The sequence below is a fragment of the Amphiura filiformis genome, unplaced genomic scaffold, assembly GCF_039555335.1.
Source record: "Amphiura filiformis unplaced genomic scaffold, Afil_fr2py scaffold_25, whole genome shotgun sequence".
In the NCBI taxonomy this organism is placed as follows: domain Eukaryota; kingdom Metazoa; phylum Echinodermata; class Ophiuroidea; order Amphilepidida; family Amphiuridae; genus Amphiura; species Amphiura filiformis.
In genome coordinates this window covers 495,615-519,198 of record NW_027305489.1, presented here as the reverse complement: position 1 = coordinate 519,198, position 23,584 = coordinate 495,615, and the positions used below count along the sequence as shown (strand labels likewise).

Below are 23,584 nucleotides of genomic sequence, written 5' to 3'. Positions count from 1 at the left end.
CTACTCGGTCGGTAACCCCTTGCAGAGCCAAGCACCTTGGCCAGACACGTTCACCGTGGCCGACCAACAGGGTCGATCCCTCTCTCTCTCTCTCTCTCGCGTTTGATCTCAAGCCCTCGTCGTTTCCTCCGCCGGGCGAGTATGACCCAGTCCTTCCTTTCGTCAGGCTCATGAGGCTCAGATCCCACATCTTCCCCGAGCTTAGCTGGCTCGGCGTTCGCTGCAGAAACTCAAGCTTTCTCCTTACATTCGACCGCAGAAGCGGTCGGGTCGCTTCGGTCCTGGCGTGGCCCCACTCAGGAGCCAACTCGGTGGGGAGGGTTCCTCAGCCCGATCCGGCTCCACCTGGACGGTACCAGTGGAGTTATGATCAGTGTCGAGGCTGGGGGATCCTTACTCATTCCCAGCACCGACTCAGGGCTCCGAGGAGGACCAGTTGCGGTAGAGGCTCCTTACGCCTACGTCTCGGCTCCTTTTCGCAGCCGTCCTATCGGACGCTAAGATGCGATTGGAGTTTGAGCGCCCCGCAACAGCTTCCGACTTAGGGTATGCGGCAAAGCCAACTAAGCCATAAACCCCCAGTCGCTGCCCTTCCTCCCCTTACCCCGGGACATCAAAGCACTCACCACGTCCATTACAGGATAAGGGTGAGGTAGACCGCCTCCCGTGGCTGGCAGGCGTTCCCCACGTTACAGAGGATGTGGCGTTCTTAGAAACCCCTCTGTCCGAGGCGGCCTATCACCAGATGGAGCGGGATAAGGGGACAAGTGTCGCCGGAGAGCTCCCCCCCTCAGGAGTTGAGGGAGCCCCAGGCAGGCTGGACCAAAGGCACCCCACATGGTGCCTCCCTGGGATAGGGCCGGGATGAGGAGCTACGGTCACTGGCGTCGCTCGCCAGGGACGGGCTCTGCGTGTCGACTGTCCAACAGCTCGCCAGCGCTTATCTAGCACGGAGCTTGCTGGACAAGGAAATGTCTTTGTCTCCTGAGGCGACACTGAGGGCAGTCCACGTGTTGTCAGACCTCAATCATCTCTCGTCAGAGCACTTCACTCGTATCTCGACCCGTTCTGTCTTGGCGCGCCGAGCCTTGGTTGCCCATACGCTCAACTACGCTCTGATAAAAGAGAGCTGAGGTCTGTTCCGTTTGGTACCGATCTATTCGGGGGGCCTTGCCCAGGCTGGCCGAGGATGAGCGTACCAAACGGAAGGCGGCTAAGGAGGCCAACCAACCAAAGGCATCGGCCACATTAGCGCCCAAGCAGTTTCGGCCCAAAATTCTGACAGCCAACCCGACCTATATCCAGGTGCCTCAACAGCAGCAGCTGGTTGCTCATACCCTCACGGCGGCTCCCTGAGCGCTACGGCGTCCGGGTCGAGTGCTGTAGGTGAGTGTACAGCCCCGGCACCCCCTGAGCAATGGGCTGGCTCGCGCCTGAGCGGCCACTCCTCGACGGCACCTGTTGCGGTCGGGTTGAGTGCCCCGGGCGTATGCGCTGCTCAGGTGTCCTCCCGTGTGCGGTCGACCTCAATGGTTCCACGGCTCGACCGTCGGAAGGCCTCCCGTCCGTCCAGGGCGGTAGAGCGACCCCCGACGGCAGCCATGGTCCACCGGTCAACCGCTCGGATCCCTTACGCTCGGCAAGCAAGGGAAGGCGAGGCTAGAGTGGCGGTGCGGTCGTGGCGACCCATCCGCCTATGGCGGGCGTGGTCGGGGCGCCGGTTCCGACTCCTTCGGGACCCGACCGTCCACTCCCAGTGGGCGGTCGTCTCTTGGCATTGCCAGGGCTTGGCGGGGTGACCTCAGACCGATGGGTCCTAGATACAGTGTCCCTAGGCTACCAGATCGAGTTCACCTTCCGCCCCCTCGATTCGGGGGTTCGAGTCACCCGTCTCCGCTGGATCCCTTACAAAGGGAGCCCTTGGTGGAGGACATTCGAAGCTCTCCCAACAAACAGAGCAATCAGACCTCTTCCAAGGGCCTTCTTTTCAGGCCACTACTCCCCGTTCTTCCTTACCACAAAGAAATCCGGAGAGTGGTGCCCAATCCTCAACTTGAAGCCCCTGAATGCCTACATCAAGGCCCCGCGTTTCCGGATGGAGATGCTGCGGGCGGTGTTATCTGTCCTTCAGCCAGGCTGGTGGGGAGTCATCCTAGATCTGTAAGATGCATACCTCCACGTACCAATCTGCGAGTCAGACCAGAAATGGCTTCGCTTCGTGTTCGACGGTACCGCGTTTCAGTTCGGGTCCTCCCTTTGACCTCTCCACGGCCCCGGACATTCACTCGACTGGTCAAGTCGGTGGCAGAGTTTCTCCGGAGGAAGGGGATCACGATCTTCGTCTACCTAGGCGACTGGTTGTTAGTAGCCCCATCTCCGCAGTGTCTGCGCCAGGATGTTCGGGGGTGTGCAGGCTGGTCGAGTCACTGGGGTTTATCATAAACCACCAGAAGTCTTCTCCCCATTCAAGTCGCCTCAGTTCCTGGGGCGACTATGGACTTCGCCAGGGGCGGGTTTCTCCTATAGGCTCGAGGATCGCCGACGTTCGGCTCTGCACTCTGCAGATCAGGCAGGCAGCATCGGTCCAGGCTCGGTCGTGGCCGCCTTCTAGGGCTGATGGCCAGCCTTATAGATCTGGTTCCAGGCTGTCGGCTACGAACGAGGAAGATACAGGTGTACTTCCTCGGGCGGTATCGAACGTGGCACCATCCTTTGAGCCTCCGGACTCCGGTCCCTCGGCATCTCCTCCCCTGCCTTTCCTGGTGGATAGGTCAGCCAAGTGTTCAGGACTCAAGCTCGGAGACACATCAATCTCCTCGAGCTGTGGGCCATTTTCCTCGCCCTCCGTCAGCTGGGCGGCGGATTCAAGGCCTGTTCATCCTGGTCAGATGCGACAGCATGACAGTTGTGTCCTACATCAACAGGGTGGAAGGCACCAGAAGTCTCAGCCTTTGCAGGGGAGGCGGTGTCCCTCCCCTGTGGTGTCAGCGGAGGATATTTCCCTCCGTGCGGAGCATCTGGCGGTGTAGACAAACCCTGGCGATTCACTGTCCCGAGGGGACTTCAGTCCTCCGCGCTTAGCCCAGAGGGGCGTCAGAAGATTGGCATCTTCATCCCTCACGCTGCCGTTCCTTCTTCCCGATCGCCCTCTTATCGACCCTTTTACGTCTCATCTAAACCATCAACTTCCGACCTACTTCTCCTGGGGTCAAGACCCCCAGGCGATAAACAGAGGCGCCATGCGGGAGAAGCTGGGAGGCGCGTATTCGATTCACGCCTTTCCTCCCATTGCTCCGATTCCTCGGGGACTGGAGAAGGTAGCCCGCACTGCAGTATGTTTCCTCCTTCTAATCGCTCCTCTCTGGCCCAAGCAGTGGTAGTTCCCCGCCTCCTGGACCTCCTAGTGGGGAGCCAGTCAGCCTCCCTCGCCGTGAGGATCTTCTGTCCGTTCCGCCACGCCAGCAGGTCAGATGGAAGTGATCAACAACCTCCATCTCACTGTCTGGCGTATCAGGCGGCGGGATTTTCTGAGTCAGCTGCCACGCTCCCCGCAAAGGCAAGGCGACAGGCGACTCGAAAAGTCTTACGATTAGCGACTTTGCGGTTCTACAGGAGGTGGGCGGTCGAGAAATCGACCCCATTTTGCCCCTGTAGACTAAGACGCGGACTTCCTTACAGAAGTTTTCCTCGGCGGTTGTATGTCTCAGACCGCCGAAGCGTACAGGACGGTCATAGCCACGGTCCATCACGGCTTTGGGGAGGCATGACCATCTCCTCGGGTCCAGCCCTCTCCGCCCTCATTAAGGGCATATTCGCGGAGAGGCCCATTCCACTCCTGGTTCCGGAGTGGGACCTCCCGTGGGTGTTGCGATATCTAGCTGAGATTTTTGAGCCCTTCGAGAATCTCTCGCTGCAGGACCTGACACTAAAGACAGTGTTCTTAGTGGCAGTGGCCTGCGGCCGTCGTTGCTCTGATATTCATGCTCTGTCGATCGACGAGCCCCATCTACGCTTCACCTACGGGGTTGTCTCTATTCTGCCTAGGACCGGATTTTTGGTTAAGAACCAGATCATGTCCTTCTCTACCCCGGTGTTCCTCCCTGATCTGGTCCTGGTCGTGGGGCAGGCGGAGAAACCGTCATGCCCGTTAGGGCCCTTGAGACCGTACCTAACGCGTGCACCGAGCAGAGCAGGGGGAGGGGCATCAGGCAGCTTTTTATCACATCGGCCAGGCCATTTAGGCCGGCCACTAAAAGCACCATTTGCCACTGGGTTGCCTCCGTCATCTGTTGCGCCCATCAAAAACATCATGAGCGGATGCGGGTCCCCAGACACTGTCACAGTCAGGTGTCACAACACTTTCGTTCCCAAGCGGCCTCTTGGGCCTTCCATTCTGGGGCGTCCTTAAGGGAGGTGCTCGGCGCAGCAGGCTGGAAGAGCCCCACCACCTTCCAGTCGACCTACCTTGAGGGCGTCCTCGCCAAGTCGTTCAGCTGTAGGTACTTCAGCACTGCTTGCAGGCCGCCAGGGATCGGGTTGAGGACGTTAGGCGAGCCTTGGGTTGGGTGGTTTTTTGTTGTGGTTGATAAGTTGGCACTGCATGCCCTCCTTACCTTTCACGACTTTCTTCCACCTCCTAGCTCTCAGTGGTATTCTGTGCATAGATCAGGTCGTGGGAGGTAAGTAGAGGGTGCGCAGTGTATTCCCCTCTCAGAAGTGAGAGGGACATACACAAGCGCACGATACTTACCTCCCACGACCTGAGCTTCTTCCAGCGTTTTATGCGTTCCACCCCTCAAGAAAGTCATACGTTCTCACGTAGAGGGTGCAAGAAAGCGTGTGTTGGTGAGGCGATATCTCGTTAGTGTTAGGCGATACCAACACCTGTGCGTTGTCATCCCCGTTCTCCCGGGGGTGCCAAACCCTTTCTTGTGGTCCCAAACTTCGTTTTGTGCATAGATCAGGTCGTGGGAGGTAAGTATCGTGCGCTTGTGTATGTCCCTCTCACTTCTGAGAGGGGAATATAATCAAACACACAGCAGCTGCAGGGAGTATCCCATCATGCATTGCAGTGTATATGCTTGCTCCATAGCAAACATATGCAAAATATATGCAAGAGCGCTTAAAGATTGAGATTGATTCACAATCATTTATGGTCACATTTTTGAAAATGAAAGTCTAAGCACACTGATTTAAAGGAGTAATTGAAAGTTGAAGTGAGTGATTTTGTGTAGATTTCTCTGGCACATGCAGTTCTTTCATGGTACCTCAAAGCATTATGGGATCAGGGATAGGATACTTCCTTCAGCTGTTGTGAATAAAACATGAAGGTACCACAATTCATTTAACCTTATTCTCATCATACATTTCAGTGACAAATACGCAACATGTTTGTTTTTTTTCATTTTGCATTACATTATTGACAGTGTTGTTCCACCCCAATTCATATTGAAAACAAACAAATATACAGACATATAGGTAATAAACAAATGCAAAGACAAACATGAATTGCTGGGTGACTAACCTGATTTGGTAGTTTTTCTTGGTGACCTGTACTTCTTATGCTTGAGTTTCTTTGCCAGTAGCTTGGAATCCGATTTCTTGAGTGCCTTACGAAGTGTTTTGATTACTGTTTTTATATCCCACCCTTTCCTCAGCATTTCATCTCTCCAAGTGCAAAGCATATCCACGATAGCCTGTAGGATATCGCCAGGGTGATTTCTAATAAATTGCTTAATACGAGCATTGGTTAATCCCAGCGCGATGCCAAGGCTGGTTAACTGGTTGGGATCAAATTCTTTGGCCAGTTTCATTATAACAGCATCTGACAAAGACCGCATCCTTGGTGGGGTGCCACAATGAGCTGCACCTGCAAATACATGTAATGGTTGAAATAAACATTTATCGTTTTATTTTGCTAACTACACTTTGAAAAAGGTGTGGCAAACATAACTACATGGTGCCACAAAATAAACAGTGATCAATATTTAACTGTAGTCCTGAGGGATTAAAGGTTAATTAACTTGAGGTCCACAACTTAGCTTGGACACAAAATTAACTAGCCTGAGGGACAAAATTTGAACTAGCCTGAGGAACAAAATTTTAACTAGCCTGAGGGACTAAAACTGAACTAGCCCGAGGGACAAAAATTTAACTAGCCTGAGGGACAAAATATTAACTAGCCTGAAGGACTAAAACTGAACTAGCCCGAGGGACAAAAGAAGGGAATAGAAGGGCATTATGTTGATTATGGCACCAATGCTGTTCAAGACACAAAATAGACTGACAAACAACAAAGCAATACACAAAATACTCAAAAAATTTGAGGGATGCACGTATATAGGAAGAAGAAGAATACACGAAGATACAAAAATATATCCTGTAGGGCTTGCCATGTGAAGTGTTAGTTTTTCCGCAAACTTAAATACCATTTTCTTCCTGGGTTCACCATGTCTTCATTATAGGCCCTGCTACTTGTCTGTGCCGACTTTTTCTGTCTCTCTTTTACACTCATTTGGAATTCAAGAATGACATGGCTTTTTCATGAGTTTTAATACTTTACATGTGGAATTTCCATGACTTCAGACAAGACATTAATACAAACCTTTCTTATGAGACTGTGATGAAGTACCAGGTTGATCTGGGTTATCCGAGGACACAGGTGAGGAATCTGATATAAATGTAAAAAGCAAGTACTGTGGTGAACACGCTATATATTCATGTTGTTTAAAAGGTCATTTTTGTGATCCACAGCCTCATCTCAACTTTTCTCCAAAAAAAGTTGATATTTTTAGCCACTGGAAACCTCTAGAGCTACATAATGTTTATGTACAAAAAATTGCTTGCAGATTAATTCGTTTAGCAAAAATATCATCACAGAAATTTGAATTATGTTTTGGTACACCAGAACGAAATGACAACACTGGCCTTTGGAGCAGTTTAATACATATAATCATGTATAACTTGCAAATACAAAATCAGGATCAACTGAAAATTTGGGAATAACGTTTTTTTTTTCATTGATATCTACTGAAAAATGTCATAAAGAGAGGATACATGTTAGGATCACAAAATACTTCTTTAAAACAAAAGAATATTGCTCAAATATTGACATTGCTTGCCAATGACTTCCTATAGTCTGTAAAGCTTTTCTGGAGGAGATAGAAGAGATTTCCAGCAGGAGGGATCCCGGGACCAAAGCGCTCCACCCAACACCTGCCCCAAGTCAGGGGCAGAAACAGCAAGTTTGGTAGATTCAATAAAACAGCTATACTGCGTCTCTTCTCAAGTTGAGAGTGATGCCACTTTGGATTTTACATTGGCAGATTTGAATTAGTGCATTTACGCAGTTGTGTCGCCAGCGCACTATTCAAATTTGCCCAAATTCAACATGGCATTACTCTCGACTTGAGAGACAGGACTATAACATTCAAATCCAAAACAAAATCCTTCAAAATTAGTGCAAATCAGTCTTATTACGCAGTTTGTAATTAAGGCACTAATAATCGGTATTGTAAAAACCGAAAACCGATAAACCGTCTGTGTAAAACCGATATAAACCGAAAAATCGGTTTTGAAAAAAAAAAAAAAAGCGATTTTTTAATGTTTTCCCTACCCATAAACAACTCTAACCCTCCCCCAAACTGTACTACATAATATACAAACCCACCCAAGCCTAACTAGCCTAACACTGTTGCCCCAAACCCCAAAATGGAATAGGGGTGAAATTGATTTCACCACAAAATCGGACCTATATTTAGCATGTTTAGTAAATGCATGAATATATATTAATAAAGTTTCAATTACCGTACTTTATTTAGCATCATCTCATCAAAATGGCCATTTTTATGGCTAATTATAGGAAGGAGAAACCTTTCACATAATTTTGGAAAAAAAAAAAAAAAAAAAATCTAAAAATACCAAAAAATACATTGGAGTGCAAAAGCTTTTTTCTTCTGGGTAAAAATTCTTTTCTTACATGCACCAGCTTTTTTCTTGCAGGTTAGAAAATTGATAAATAGGTCCATGTATGCATTTTGTATATGATGACCTATTTATCAAATTTCTAACCTGCAATAAAAAAGCTGTTGCATGTAAGAAAAGAATTTTTACCCAGAAGAAAGAAGCTTTTGCACTCCAATGTATTTTTTGGTATTTTTAGAATTTTTGAAATTTCCAAAATTATGTGAAAGGTTTCTCCTCAATATAATTAGCCATAGAAATAGCCATTTTGTTGAGATGAGGCTAAATAAAATAAAGTAATTGAAACTATTGACATTAAACTATTCATGCAATAACACTAAACATATCTATGTCCGTTTTAGGTAAAATCAATGTCATTTTTTTTTAATTGTTTTTTTCTGACCTTACACAAACTCTAACCCTATTCTTAAATGTTACTATAACTATACAAACCCACCCAAGCCCAACTAACCTAACACCCATGTCACAACCCCAAAGGGGAATTGGGGGGAATTTAAGTTTCACCTAAAAATCGGACCTATATACATATAAAAATATTCTTTTTCAAATTTCAAATGTTATTTTGTTTTAATGTTTTTCTGACCTTAAACAAACTATAACCCTTTTCCCAGGCCTTACTATAACTATGCAAACTCACCCAAGCCTAACTAACCTAGCACCCTAGCCCCAACCCCAAAGAGGGAATTAGAGGTAAATTGATTTCACCTAAAATCGGACCTAGACATGTTTAGTGTTATTAAATGCATAAATATATGTCAATAATATTTCAATTACCTTGTTTAGCCTCATCTCATCAAAATGGCTATTTTTATGGCTAATTATAAAAGGAGAAACATTTCACATAATTTTGGAAATTTCAAAAAAAAATCTAAAATTTTGAAAATACAAAGAAAATACATTTGAGTGCACACGTTGTTTTCTTCTAGGTACGAATTTTTATCTTACATGCACCAGTTTCTTTCTTGCAGGTTAGAAATTTGATAAATAGGCCCATGCATGAATTTTGTATATGATGACCTATTTATCAAATTTCTAACCTGTAAGAAAGAAACTGGTGTATGTAAGATAAAATTCTACCCAGAAGAAAACAACTTGTACTTGAATATATTTTTTTTGTATTTTCAGAATTTTAGATTTTTTTTTGAAATTCAAAAATTCTTTAAAGTTTCTCTTTTATAATTTAGCAATAAAAATAACAAATCGATGAAATGAGGCAAAATAAAATAATTAAAAGCGTTATTAACACATTCATGCATTTAAAACATAAAAAATTAAATACCTGTCCGATTTTCAAGGTGAAATCAATTTCTCCTCTAATAAGGGGGCAAGGGTTTTGGGATAGGTTAAAGGTTAGTTGGGCTTGGGTGGGTTTGTATAGTTATAGTAAGGTTTGGTAGAAGGGGTAGTTGTAAGGTTGGGGTGGGTTCAGGCCTTATATTAAGTATGTCTGGACCAGGAGCTAAAATGAGCTCCTGGTCCCAAAGATGGCTCCTGGTCCTATAGTTTGTAGTGTAAAATGTTGGATACACCAGGAGCCAAAACTGGGCAACCATGGGGTAAAAAGAGCCTGGGTGCCTGGTTAATATAAGCCTTGGGTGGGTTAGAGGGTTATAAGGTTAGGAAAAACATTTAAACAAAATAAAATTTGAAAAAAATATATATAGGTCCAATTTTTAGGTGAAATAAATTTCATCCCTAATTCCCGATTCGGGCAAGGGTGTTAGGTTAGTTGGGCTTGGGTGGGTTTGTATAGTTATAGCAAGGTTTGGCAGAAGGGGTAGTCGTAAGGTTGGGGTGGGTTAGAGGGTTATAAGGTTAGGAAAAACATTTAAAAAAAAAAAAAAAAAAAATTTGATTTTTTTTTCTTTTTTTTTGAAAAACGGGAGGTATCGGTATCGGTTTTGATTTCAAACCGATATAAACCGCGAAATTCGGTATACCGAATATGCCTAAATTAAGGTGTGTAAATAACAAAGATTTGTAAATACAAAAAATATGCAATTGAAGTCATTAATATTCAGAAATGTGCAAAGAGCATGGCACAAACTATACAACACAAGAGGTGAACATAGCTATCACCCTACCAAGTTCATTGGGAAAAACTAAAAACTGAATGCAAGCTTCAGAGTGGGATAATGGCATTTTAGCTAAAATATGCAAATGAGGTCCTTCATATTCAGAAATATGCAAAACACCTGACACAAAACTATATACAGCACATGGGGCTACAATACTATCACCGTACCAAGTTTGATATAAAATTGGATGGATTGAGCATGATAGATTTCAATTGGAATAGTCCAACACACAGATGATTTCTAGCTTGAATCACAAGAATTATGAGATGTTAAAAGATATCATTTATCATTCTGTGAAAAACTTGGCAAAAAAGGAAAATGGTAGGATATAGGATCAAATGTCCAAGAAAGCAATTATAAGCCACTTGTAACTGCAAACTCACCAAATGCTGCTGAAGCTTTTCTTTTCCGAGAAGGTCCACCTGTAGATTCTGTTTCTTTCAATCCTGATCCTCTGACTTTTCCTATTGATTTAAAACAAGACAAGATATAAAAACAAATATCAAAAGTGACATGCACAAAAATTTCCAGTGACATGCATGGTCTCCCATTAAAAAGGCAATGTGATGTGTAGACTAAAGATCCTGAAAGCTCAAGCCATTAACCACATTTGAATTCAACTACATAGACTATTTTTGTAGATAAGCAGTTTCCACCAACAGATGCTTTTAACTTGACTATAAGAACGTGCAAGTTATAGTAACATTTATTCATACTTGGACTACCTTTTGAATACGAGTCCTCAATCCAAAGAAGGGTAGAGCATATAAAAATTCAGTGTAATAAATAGTGTTATAAATAGGTCCTGGACCCTACCAAAAGGTGGGACTTCAATCAATAGTTGGGATACAAATTTCACATAACATTTAAAAAGATGCTTAAACTAGACAAAATATTGTGACATTTTGGGAAGCAAAAAAATGTACAAAGGGACAAGATGAACATTAAAATGTGTCATTGCAGCTCATAAGGTTTATGTAGCTCATTAAGTTTTCTGCAATTTATGCCCAATTTGATGGCATTTTATACTATTATTTCCCTCCCATGGCAAAAGGGCCTAACTAACAGTTTTTGAGAAATTGATTTTTCACCACAGGATGGTCAATGGATACTATATCTACCTATCAAAAACATAAAACACTTCTATTCTAACCCACAAACACTAATAATTACCCCAATTTGGATGGGTTACCATGTACAAGTCAATACAGGCTGAGCATGGTTTGAATCAATTATCTCGAAAAAATCAATTTGTTAGTTAGGCCCTTTTGCCATGGTAGGTGCACTAAATCTGGTGATATGGTAGAGTGAAATTGTAGATTTTCGTGATGTTCTGTAACACAATTGAATTCACAATGTAAATCAACAAACCTTTGTTGTTAGAGACAGCACCACAATGCTCATTAAAGTTGACAGTTGTATTGTCACCAAACTGAAAAACTTTGTTTTTCTGACCCTTTGTTTTATTTCTCAAACGAGACCCTGAAAAATAAAAAAACAATTTATATGAAGTGTCAGATATTAACATATTTTGTGAAAGCATATTCACTCTTTGCATGGATCTGCCATCTTGCTACCAAGATGAGGTTCTCCCTGCAAATGCATGTGCAAAAAGTGCATTTTTATTTCTCACGCTTTTCTAACACGTCAGAAGGCGTTTGCAAAGTGTACAAGGTAATCCAATCATGCATTTGACAAGTGTAAGCACATATAAAATGCACTTTGCGAGTAGAACCTTATTTTGAGATGATCGTGCATGCTATATAACGTAGCACTTAAACATGTTTTTCTCCCACTTGTTAAATAGTACCCAAATGACTGAAAGTAAGTTTTTCTGTTTCACAAACATTGATTTCTATAATCTTAAAGCAAAATAAAAACAGTGCTTTTTCTCAAATAAGACAAGTATGTAACATGTGTATTTCAAATACATTTGCTAAGTTGACCTATCATGGTAAGTGGGTTGCATATCATATCACATAATTCCAGACTGTGTAAAAGAATAAAAGATTAATTATAATGCAATTTGAAACACTTATTGATGAGCCCCACATTATTTAAAAAAAGCCAAACAATTTCAAATTTCTGTAATTGTTGTACATGGATAAACATTGACTCATCATTACAATCCTGCAACTTTTTAATCTGTAAACATCAACAAAAATTATGGGAGTTGCAGAAAGTGGCTCAGTAAAAGGAAGGAGTATTAACCATGCAAGTGATTGACATATATGTTAAATACACAACATAGTATTCAATACCTTGTGGTGCTAACTTCTCCAGCAATTTCATCATACGGTCTTTGTCTTCCTTAAGTTGTGTCACATCTTTGCGCATATGGCTGACATGACGCTCAATTTGCGTAAAGCGTTGCTCATCAGCTGCAGCTTGGTTGGTTGTATCAGACGAATCTAGGTTGGGAGCATCCTCATTTTCCTTCCTGTAAATTGATAGTTAAAATAGAAAATAGTTTATTCTAAACTATACATTAATTAAGATGGCTATGGGCTAAACCCTCTCTGTGCTAATTTCAACTTTTTTGCATTCTTATTTTGTATTGTGATGTATTACTTTTTGCATGTACATGTTCTTATAAAGAAATGAGAAAAAAGATGACTTGATGCAACAAATGACAGAGCCTCTTGGCTCTGTGAAAGATAAAAAAAACTCCCTAGGGTGCTCTCATGTCCCACCAAAATACTGTGCAAACATTGCTATCTGTTCCCTTAACCCTGTACTTTATTTGTACAACAACAGTTAACCCTATTCTATTACCCCTATCAATTTACGTGCCATATGGCACGAAAATGGCTTAATATGCATGTAAAAAAAATTATTTACACAAATAAGGTCTTATCTTTGGAATAGTTTTGATAATTTATCACTTCTCTATCAACAAAACACCTTTTTTCCTAATACAACTACCATTAACACATCATATAATGGTTTAAAATGTTGAAACCTGCATATTTTGACAATTTTAGGCCAAATTTTGCCCTAAAATAGCCCCAAAATGTCCATAAACTTTTTAAATATGGTCCAAAGTAACTTTCGGATTTCTTTTTATTATATGTAGAAACACGGCAGTGTATTTAAAACTGCATAAAAATGCCACATTAATGTTCTCAATACACTTCAAAATTGTAAATGAAAATAATTTTTTGATCATATTTGGCTATGAACTCATTAATTATTCATGAGCTAATTTGCATAATATTTACATAATTAAATATTAAACTTGTTTTTCTAAAAGCTTAAAGTCCAAGCTTGCCAATGGTATACCACTTATTGGTTTTACCCAACCAATAACACCATAACGCAGTAGTTAATATGATACCTCCACACCACTCAAATATACCACTTTTGTGGGGGTAATAGAATAGGGTTAAATGTTGATTTCATCAGTTAAACGTTAATCCAACCATGCCAACTCACTTGTGATTGGTTAATATTGTATCCAAGTTTGGGCATTTGCGTTGCAGTTTGAATTACGCGACATACGATCACGATTGGATCGAGTACAGTTGTTGAAACCTGTGATCATTCAATTGAAATTCCTACTGTAGGTTCGAATTAATTTTTTCATGTAGTTATTATTTAAAAATATTTTCAAGAACTATCCAGGCTTAAAATTATGTGTGAAACAGTAGATACAGGTGTATCCAAGAGATGAGCTACAAATCACCAATGATCAAAAGAAGATACAAAATCATACCTAGAATTAACAAAGATTTGAGCCACTTATAGCATCTTAATGCAGAGAACAATAATATATTACCTAAAATAATTGACAAATTGAAGCTAGACCTACATGCAGCAAGCAAAATGTTAAGTCTCGGTCCCAGCTGATTTGTGCTCCTTCGTCACTAAACAAACCATCTGGCGACAACGTCATAGTATGTCTTTTCTGATTGGCCATTTATCGTCATCATAAAATGTTAATACTCAGAATTGGCTGTCAATCACTATCAGCCATGGGCATGAGCGCATGCAGCGGTTGATGGACAGCTATGCGTTTATATAAATCCACACAACGTATGTGAGAACGCGCTTCAACATGAAAGGCGATATCAGATGATTGGCACCTCAGTGGCTGCTAAGCTAGCGTATATTATGCGTTTGCGGTATCTACAGGGGCCTACGATGTTTAGTGTCACTTACACAAATCACATTCTATAGCCAATTCACCTTTTCGGTAAATCCCATAAGCCTAGCTTTGCGAGTACACCTGAGAATTTGTCATTTGACGTCACGCCGACTTGCAATGCCCAGTAACGATGTTCGATAAATGATGTGCGCATCGGCGCAGATTGGCGTGACGTCAAATGACAAGGTCTCAGGTGTACTCGCAAAGGCTTATGGGATTTACCGAAAAGGTGAATTGAAAAGTCATTAACCAATCAGTTATTTCATGAGTTGTCACCAGACAAGCAAAATGTGACAACTTCAGAGCCAATGACACTAGTGACATTGACTCTACAGATCGAAAGATGGCCAACTATCATGACTATAACTAACAGCCATATTACTTGTGTATTTCTACTGAAGTTTTTCTAATCCTGCATGGTTTACATATATTTCTTTGCTTTGTTCCCCACATTAAGTTGGTATACTTGGCTCAAATCTCTTTCTTAGTCCCCAACACATTTTGAACAATTTTACATGAAATTATAAGTTGGTTCAAGTCCACATTATAGAACAAATTCAGTTACGATTACTGTACTTATCTTCATAGTTGGCAGTGGTGATACAAAGCCACCATTTTTATTTCAAACCCACCCTTTTTATTTTATACCCTTTATACCAAAACTCTGAAACCCACCCTTTCTAAGCATGGTTACTACTTACTAATCATAGATAAGTTATGGTGGTCCAGGATGTGCAGATTTACATCCAAAGAGAATTGAAGTTTTAGATGACCAAAGACTACAGAATGGGATTCCAATGTTTTTTGTGTTTTATTTAGTGTCATTCAATCAGAAATTACAGTAAGATTTGAGATTGCAATTGTTGAGTAAATGTTGTCTTCTAAACCCACCCTTTTTATCAGTGACCACCCTTTATATTTGGACACACATTTTAACCAGAAATCTTTCAAACCCACCCTTTTAAGCATTTTGTGGACCTCTCAAACCCACCCTTTCTAAAGCGTGGGTTACCAACAGTGATCTTCATGTACATGTACTCAAATGTTAGAATTGTAATATTTTATGAAAAGCACTTACTCTGGTTCAATAACTTCCAGAAAATGCATAAATCCAGGTATGTGCCCATCAGGCATATCCATGTAATCTTTAGGGTAGAACGATCCAAACTTATGCATCTCAATAAATGCATTGTGGAACGAAAGACATTTAATCTGCAAGAATAAATACAGCAAACAAGTAAACCGTCAGAGGGGTCAAACCTATACATGTCATTGGAGTCAAAAGTTATCTGTATTATGAAAAATTTGGGGAAAAAATTAAAACTGCAAATGTGAAACAGTTTTTAATTCGCTGTCGTAGTGCACATTATAATATGACCGTTGCTAGGCCAACTGGATCACGCTTTCTTTGTTACGAACCACTGATCGAAATGATCACAACACAAAGCCTATGGCATATCAAAATTCGGAACAGGTGTATGGGCCAAGGCTTGGAGCAGTAACCAATGGTTACTAACGTGCACTACGACAGCGAATAAACATCAAATTTCACTCCAAATGGAATGTTCTCTGTATTCCTAGCCTATTGACTTGGGGATGATTTGAAGTGACCTCCACTTGAGATGAGTCTGGTATTTGTTCCTATCTAGAATGTACAGTAAAAGAGACACATGTAGTAGCTGACAAGTGCATCATTTTCATATGGATGTACACATATTTTGATTAAGTTTGGTAGTTTATAATAGTGTAAAGCGACCATTGAGGAATCTGTGATTCACAATGCGCTATAAATGCTGTTTCATTATTATTTAAAAGTTTATATTTTTCTTCATTTGCTTCATAGTGGGAAGTCTTTTTCTAACTTCTATAGCTGCTTGCAATTTTTTCACTCTTTGAATCAAGCATATCCCCCAATGGTAATAAACCATCAGGATATGCAGCCAATGTGTTTAAACATGCATTATCTAACAAAGTGTGGGATTGGTCACGAGCCATTTACATTAAATAGGACATGAGCAGAGCACTGTTTACACCCTTCACTTTACCCTAGAGGCATTTTCAGTAATTAGATCATGCCCTCTATTCAATTAATGTCCCGTGATATTAGCACATTTTTTTGGTCAAAATATTACTTGATGTTTGCAATTCAACCATAATCTGTTACTTTACCTCAGAGAATAACTTCATAAGGTCTTCAGCAGAACTCATTCCTGCATTTTTCAGCACTTCGAGCAGCTCAAGTATGGTATTAAAATACATCTCCACCTGATCATCCTTCAATCTCGCAAACTTGTATTTTGTTGATTGATGGCTGAAATCGTTTCGCATATTCAATACCTGTTCACAAAATAAAGCATTTTTGAAAATTTAGTTACTATTACCATGGAGGTATATAAATAAATGGAGAATGATCGCCAGAATTCTAATCTCCTAAGTGGAGATTATCCCGTTACCTCTATTCAATGAGTCACCAAACTTGAATTGACCAGGCACTTCAGCCAAGCTATTGATCTCCACGATGGTTATGAGCCTCTACCATGGTTCATTGATTGTCACTCCCAAAATTTCCTCATAGGAATTGACCCTACATTGACCCGTGCCGGAAGCCTTGTAAGCGAGACTGTATAATGGCGTCAGCTAGTCAATCAGATGTTCAAAGTCACCAGTTTTGATAGCTTATAGTTTCAATGTATGATCGATGCGAAAACCGAAGAAATTCGGATGTTCTGTTCTCAAGTTATGAAACTGTTTTCTACACTAGTTGTGCCGTAACTTGACAAATATACTTAGTTTTCATGTTCATATATTAAGCTTTTAAGGGGGTCTGAGGGAGTTCAAATATAGTGCAAATGAAAGCAAAGCGTTTTTACCTTCCGATTGTGAAAAAATTATGTTGGGCCAATTTGGGCCATTTGAGTTCTGAGCGAGCAAAATTTACGGAAGTACTTGAATTCAAGCAAAAGTGATGATCAGATCTTTTCTAGAGAGAAATTGATATACGGAATGTGTAGGCCCTACATATTTTGTTTAAACAGTTTCTCATAGTTTAGTGTGTGATAACCGTGATTTTGGTTGAAGCTTCGGGTCAAATTGATTGAGTGCCATGACGGATATGTCATGTTATTGTTTTTAAACTTTTAATTCTGTATTGTCATGAAATCGTATAGGCCGCCTAAATCATCATCATTAAACTTCTCATTTTATAATAAATAATTATCAGTATTTAGGCCTAAATGATTATATTAATATTATTAGGGGCTATCATTTTCTTTGGAGGAGGGTTCCAAATATACTGGGGGTCATAACTTTTGGGGAAAAAAAGTCATAATTCAATTTTTCATGACCAAAATGTAGGAGTCACAAGATGACAACAGATAAGGTGTTTCTTTTTTCAAAAAGACTGATTTCTTGATGCAATTTAACTGAGACTAGTAGGCCTATACCTAAACCTAGGTATACTAGTCTCAGAATTTAAGCACTCAATTTTTGGCGAAAATGAGATTTTGATATCAAAATTTTATGAAACATGAGCCCTTTCCAATAAGTATAAACATCATTTTACCCCATTGAAATCAATGGCCAGTGAAACAGACTTCACAATGTAATCGGCTTAGCATAATCAATATAAACCTAAAATTGCCTATTCAACAATAATTGGTCATAACCAACGTAGTACAAAAGAGGCTTGGCTGGATCATTCTCCATTTATTTATATACCTCCATGCTATTACCTTATACAACATCAGGCTATCATATACTGAAAAGGTCTAGTATTATTGGTTCTAAAGTTTTGTGATGTATATTTCTTACAATGTATGTATTTTATTGTTTTTTACTCCATATTTTTGCCTGTATCTAAATTCAAATTTTCCGCCTTTGGCCTCCATGAACCAGATTGTGTCACAATTGGCTATAAAAACAGTCCAAAATTGGACCAAGAAGAAATAAAAAATGCATACATCAATTTGGACAGCCAAGAGGCTGAATTCAGCTGCAGCTGAACAATTCTTATGCCTGCATGTACCGCTGACTCAGATGTGAAAAAATCCGGCAGATGAATAGATTTGATATCAAAATATTATACCCATCTAGTGTATCTATCTGGATGATTGAAACTATTCACAAACTAGAGCGGTTCTCGGGCTTCGCGGTTCTCTGCTTTGGTGGTTTGTTTTGGTACTGAATGGTACATGTGTTTGGGTGATCATTGATGGTGTTTGTGATTGATTGGTTTAGGTTGGGTGATGTATGTTTTGTTTCTGTTCAGAACCTTGTGGGGATTTGGCGAGTCGATGGGTGGGGGTAATTAGTTAAATGTTTGTAAGAAGGGAAAGTGAGAGGTTAGAGAGTTAAAATGAGGTAGACGGTAGAGGTTTGTAAAGGTTGAAGGGAAAACATAGGAGCATGGACACTTGGCCTGGTGAAATAGTTGTTGAATAGAAGTTGAATGTATAATGTTTGTTGATGAATGAGACCGATTTGACCGAATTAATTACACGTCTGTCTGCAGTGGATACTTTGAAGGGAAGTGACGGCCGGGTTGCCAAAAGATTTCAGCCCGAATTGCGGGTCAAATAATCGAGTAGTCGCCCATTTTTTCTCTTTACCATTGGTTTCTATGGGACATGAAATGATCGGAAGTCGCGGGAGCCAATGTTGAAAAGTCGCCCAATTTTTTTCTTAACCATTGGTTTCTATGGGACAGGAAATTGTCTATGGGAAAATCTTCAAAAGTCGCCCAATTGGGCTACCAAATCATGGTTTGGCAATCCTCACTCACTGACGGGCGCATGTGACGCTTTCTTTGGCGTGGTGTAAACAAAAACATGGAATATAGCATAGGCGCGCAACATCATTTAAATTAATTATTATTTACCGATACAACATTGTAGGCGTTTCAATGTACAAAAACTTGTGTCATAGCGTTACGTAATCGCTATCATCATCATCAATTCGCTCAACACGATGAGTCATTCATCAAGTCAAGTACCAATTTCCTTGATGTGTTTATTATACAGGTTTGGGCAAAATCGATTTTTCTTTTATAATATCCCGTGGACGGCAATGCACAAAACGTACTACGCCATAATATAAATAAGGCTAAATAAAAATAAAATGATGTTTCGGTAACATGCTCTGAAAAAATTGGGACGGAAGGAAGGAAAAAAAAAATATTTACACATACTGAAATTTCGACCCAATTTAACACTTGAAGGCTAGCCAATAGAAAAACAGTATGACTCGGGGTCTCAATCGCAAAAGCTCTTCTCATACTACACAAGAGTGTCGTACTGTCCAATATCATTTACCTACTCTCTGTCATTCACTGTTCTTGTCTATATATAAAAGCTTTTTCTGTTTGTGCAATTATAGAAAACTGCTACATACAATTTGGAAATTTATGCAATACAAAACACTAAACAGATAAAATAATATTTTGAAATGACCATAATTAGGGGTAAAAAAAAAGTAAGGAGTCCAAACTCCAAATGGACCCTCTTATCTTAAATCCAAAAAATAGGGGTCCATAACCAAACTTTTGGGATCCAAAAATAGTCAAATATAATATTAACTTGTAAACAGTTAATGACTTGAACGTGAAATCAATAGTTTAGTTTAAGTTTAGTTTAGTTTAATATCTTTATTGCACAAAATATCAAAATGCGGTTTGTGGTGCAAAAGGGCAACCCGAACAGGCACACATGAGGCCCACTGGATGGGGGCCCTTATACACACACCAAAATAAAAGAACTAAAATTACACAGTACATAATTATAAGCATATTTAAAAACACTATAAAATACATTAAAAATACAATATAATACTAAAATTGAGTTGCCAAATATAGCGTAAAGACATCGCATAATTCAATAAACATTAGTGAAATTGCACAAGGTAGGTAAACTGACAAGTTCACAATCTGCAAATGTTCCCCCGCACAAGTCCAAGAACACCTCGGCACAAAGATCCCCTACACACCCCAATGACGCTCCGCACCACACCGTAGCACCATATCAAATTGACTGATCACACTCACACTCCTCGTCTGATTCCTGCTGGAACTTTACGTTGGTGGCGTCAATCTGAGAAAGTACCACAGTGCAGCACGAAACGCCACCGAGGCATGCCTAAGACCTCCATACCGAAGCATTTCCGGACATGTACAGAAGAAACATTTGCAAATTGTGAATTATGAACAAACCCGATGACATTATTTATGGATACTGACAGGTGAATTTGAGATGTAGTAATTTAGGATCTCGGATTTGAAATATTTGAAAATTTGAGCGTTCCTAACGTCAGCAGGGAGGTTGTTCCAGGAGTTGTACACACGGTTAAAAAATGTCTGCTTGAAAATATTGGTATTGCACTTATTTGGGATAATTGTAGGTGAGTCAGAAGATCTTAAAGAAATGGATTCAGTGCCACGGAAATTCACTCTATCTTGCAATGAGATAAAAGACATGCCATGTAAACCCTTGAAGAGCAGGATGTTATCTTTAAACTTGCGACGGTCCTCAAGACTCGAACGGTAGAGTTCTGTAAGGCGCTCTTCATAGGGGCAGAACTTTGAAGGATAAATCTGGTAGCACGCCTTTGAACTCTTTCAATGGCAGTAATGAGACCCTTTGTGTCTCATAAGTGTAAATCAAACCAATTTTTTAAGTTTACCTGACTTGGGGATCAAATCTCGACAGAGGTTTCTTGCCAATACAACATTTTACTAATTTGACCTCAGATGACCCCTGGTGACCCCCAAATGACCTTACCAAAATATGGCTCTAAATGGTGACTGTATCCACCAAGTTTCATGCCCATATGACAGTTTTTACTAATATGACCTCTGGTGACCCCAAAATGACCTTCAAAAATTTGGCTCTAAATGTTGACTGTACTAACCATGTTTCATGCCCATATGACAGTTTTAACTAATTTGACCTCAGATGATCTCTGGTGACCCCAAATGACCTTAAAAAAATTTGGCTCTAAATGTAGACTGTATTAACCAAGTTTCATGCCCATATGACAGTTTTAACGAATTTGACCTCAGATGACCTCTGGTGACCCCAAATGATCTTCAAAAAATTTGGCTCAAATGTAAACTGTACTTACCAAGTTTCATGTCCATATGACAGTTTTAACTAATTTGACCTCGGATGACATATGGTGACCCCGAAATGACCTTAACAAATTTGGCTCTAAATGTTCACTGTATTAACCAAGTTTCATGCCCATATAACAGTTTTAACTAATTTGACCTCAAATGACCTCTGGTGACCGAAAAGACCTTAAAAGAATTGGCTCTAAATGTTGACTGTACTAACCAAGTTTCATGTCCATATGACAGTTTTAACTAATTTGACCTCAGATGACCTCTGGTGACCTCAAAATTACCTTCAACAAATTTGGCTCTAAATGTTGACTGTATTAACCAAGTTTCATGCCCATATGACAGTTTAACCTAATTGACCTCAGATGACCTCTGTTGACCCTGAAATGACCTTCAAAAAATGTGGCTCTAAATGTTGACTGTATTAACCAAGTTTCATGCCCATATGACAGTTTAACCTAATTTGACCTCAGATGACCTCTGTTGACCCTGAAATGACCTTCAAAAATTTGGCTCTAAATGTTGACTGTATTAACCAAGTTTCATGCCCATATGACAGTTTTAACTAATTTGACCTCAGATGACCTCTGGTGACCCCAAATGACCTTCAAAAAATTTGGTTCTAAATGTTGACTGTACTAACCAATTGTCATGCCCATATGTCAGTGTTTAATAATTTGACCTCAGATGACCTCTGGTGACCCCAAAATGACCTTCCAAAATTTTGGCTCTAAATATTGACTGTACCCACCAAGTATCATGCCAATGTGATGTGACAGTTTTACTCATCTGACCTTTGGTGACCCCGAAATTACCCTCCACAAATTTGGCTCTAAATATTGAATCTACCCTATCAAGTTTCATGCCCATATGATAGTTTTACTAATTTGACCTCAGATGACCCCTGGATGACCTTGACCCATTAACCAATACAAACTTGTTCTGTCTCGGGTCATGATGAACCCACCCACCAAAAAGTTTGGGTCAAATAATAATTGCCCTTGTAAAACAAACTGGGACATCCCCATACCCCCCATTTAACATGTGCTTAATAATCTGTATCATCCAAGTATCCTCATCTTCAATGCAACGTTCACTATTTATCGCTATGGAATTATATTTACATGTTGAAAAAGGTAGGCCTAGGGTTGAGTTTCTTGACGGGATAATATGCAGGCCTGGGCGAGCGGCATGAGAAAATAAATGTTGGTTAATCCTGAAATCTGCCAGGTTAGTTATTTTAATTTTTATTATATCGGTGCTGACAAAATGCACAACTTCCTCAACGTTTATAAATTGAAATGAACAGTCTTTTATTCATACTTGATAGGGGTTTATCGTTGAGTGTCTAGGACAAGATTACACAATTTTTCGACCTACATCATTTTTAGCATTTTAACTTTTTTATTACTTGCTCTTTTTAATACGAGCTTTATGGGAATTAGTTAAACAACAACACCGATTTAATGAGCGTTAGGCCTTTGTCTTATAGTGTTAGGGCTACTATTACCGTTTTTATCAAATTTTTTGCGGACACAGACAAAATACCCAGCAAACACAAAACGTTTTCGACATCATTCGCAAAAGGTTATAAAAGGTTGTCAGAAAACGTTTAAATGTCGGGTTATAAACCTTCTTATTTCTAAACTTAAATCATATGGTATTAAAGGAAATGCAATTAATTGGTTTCACTCGTATCTTAGTGGTAGATCTCAGGCAGTAAATATAAACTCTACCCTTTCAGATTTTAAGGAAATTGGTATCGGTGTTCCTCAAGGTTCAATCTTGGGACCGTTATTATTCATTGTATTTGTTAACTCTCTGCCCGAGTCTGTAAATTCTAACTGTAAGTGTGTAATGTATGCTGATGATACAACTCTTTTACTTAGTTCATCTGATCCCAATATTCTGCAAAATGATCTTAATGCTAACCTGAATAACATTGCTGATTGGTTCCAGGCCAACAATTTAACTCTTAACATAAAGAAAACTAAACTGATGTTATTTGGAACAAGACAAGCTCTTCATAAGTTTAACAATGTTTCTCTTGTCTATGGAAATGAACAAATTGAAAGAGTGGAAAAGTTTAAATATTTAGGAGTTACCTTTGATTCACATCTATCATGGAATGAACATATGTAAATTATTTATCTTCTAACATATCCAAGCGTATAGGAGTTATTCAGTGAGAGTAAAGCAATACCTTCCATGGAAAACTGTCAAAATGCTTTTGCAAGCCCTCGTCTTTCTTCATTTTGACTACTG

General features: G+C 40.5%; 1 protein-coding gene across 1 annotated transcript in view; it reads right to left on the bottom strand.

The window, feature by feature from the left end:
• LOC140143630 (uncharacterized) overlaps nucleotides 1–23,584 on the bottom strand; it is a 45,975-nt gene that overhangs the window by 9,785 nt on the left and 12,606 nt on the right. The window contains exons 3-9 of the mRNA XM_072165446.1: nucleotides 16,378–16,545; nucleotides 15,287–15,420; nucleotides 12,323–12,501; nucleotides 11,433–11,543; nucleotides 10,445–10,525; nucleotides 6,605–6,670; nucleotides 5,525–5,869 (exon numbers count right to left, since the gene is read on the bottom strand). Of these exons, the coding sequence (XP_072021547.1) occupies nucleotides 5,525–5,869; nucleotides 6,605–6,670; nucleotides 10,445–10,525; nucleotides 11,433–11,543; nucleotides 12,323–12,501; nucleotides 15,287–15,420; nucleotides 16,378–16,545 (1,084 nt within the window). The remainder of the gene's footprint in view (nucleotides 1–5,524; nucleotides 5,870–6,604; nucleotides 6,671–10,444; nucleotides 10,526–11,432; nucleotides 11,544–12,322; nucleotides 12,502–15,286; nucleotides 15,421–16,377; nucleotides 16,546–23,584) is intronic.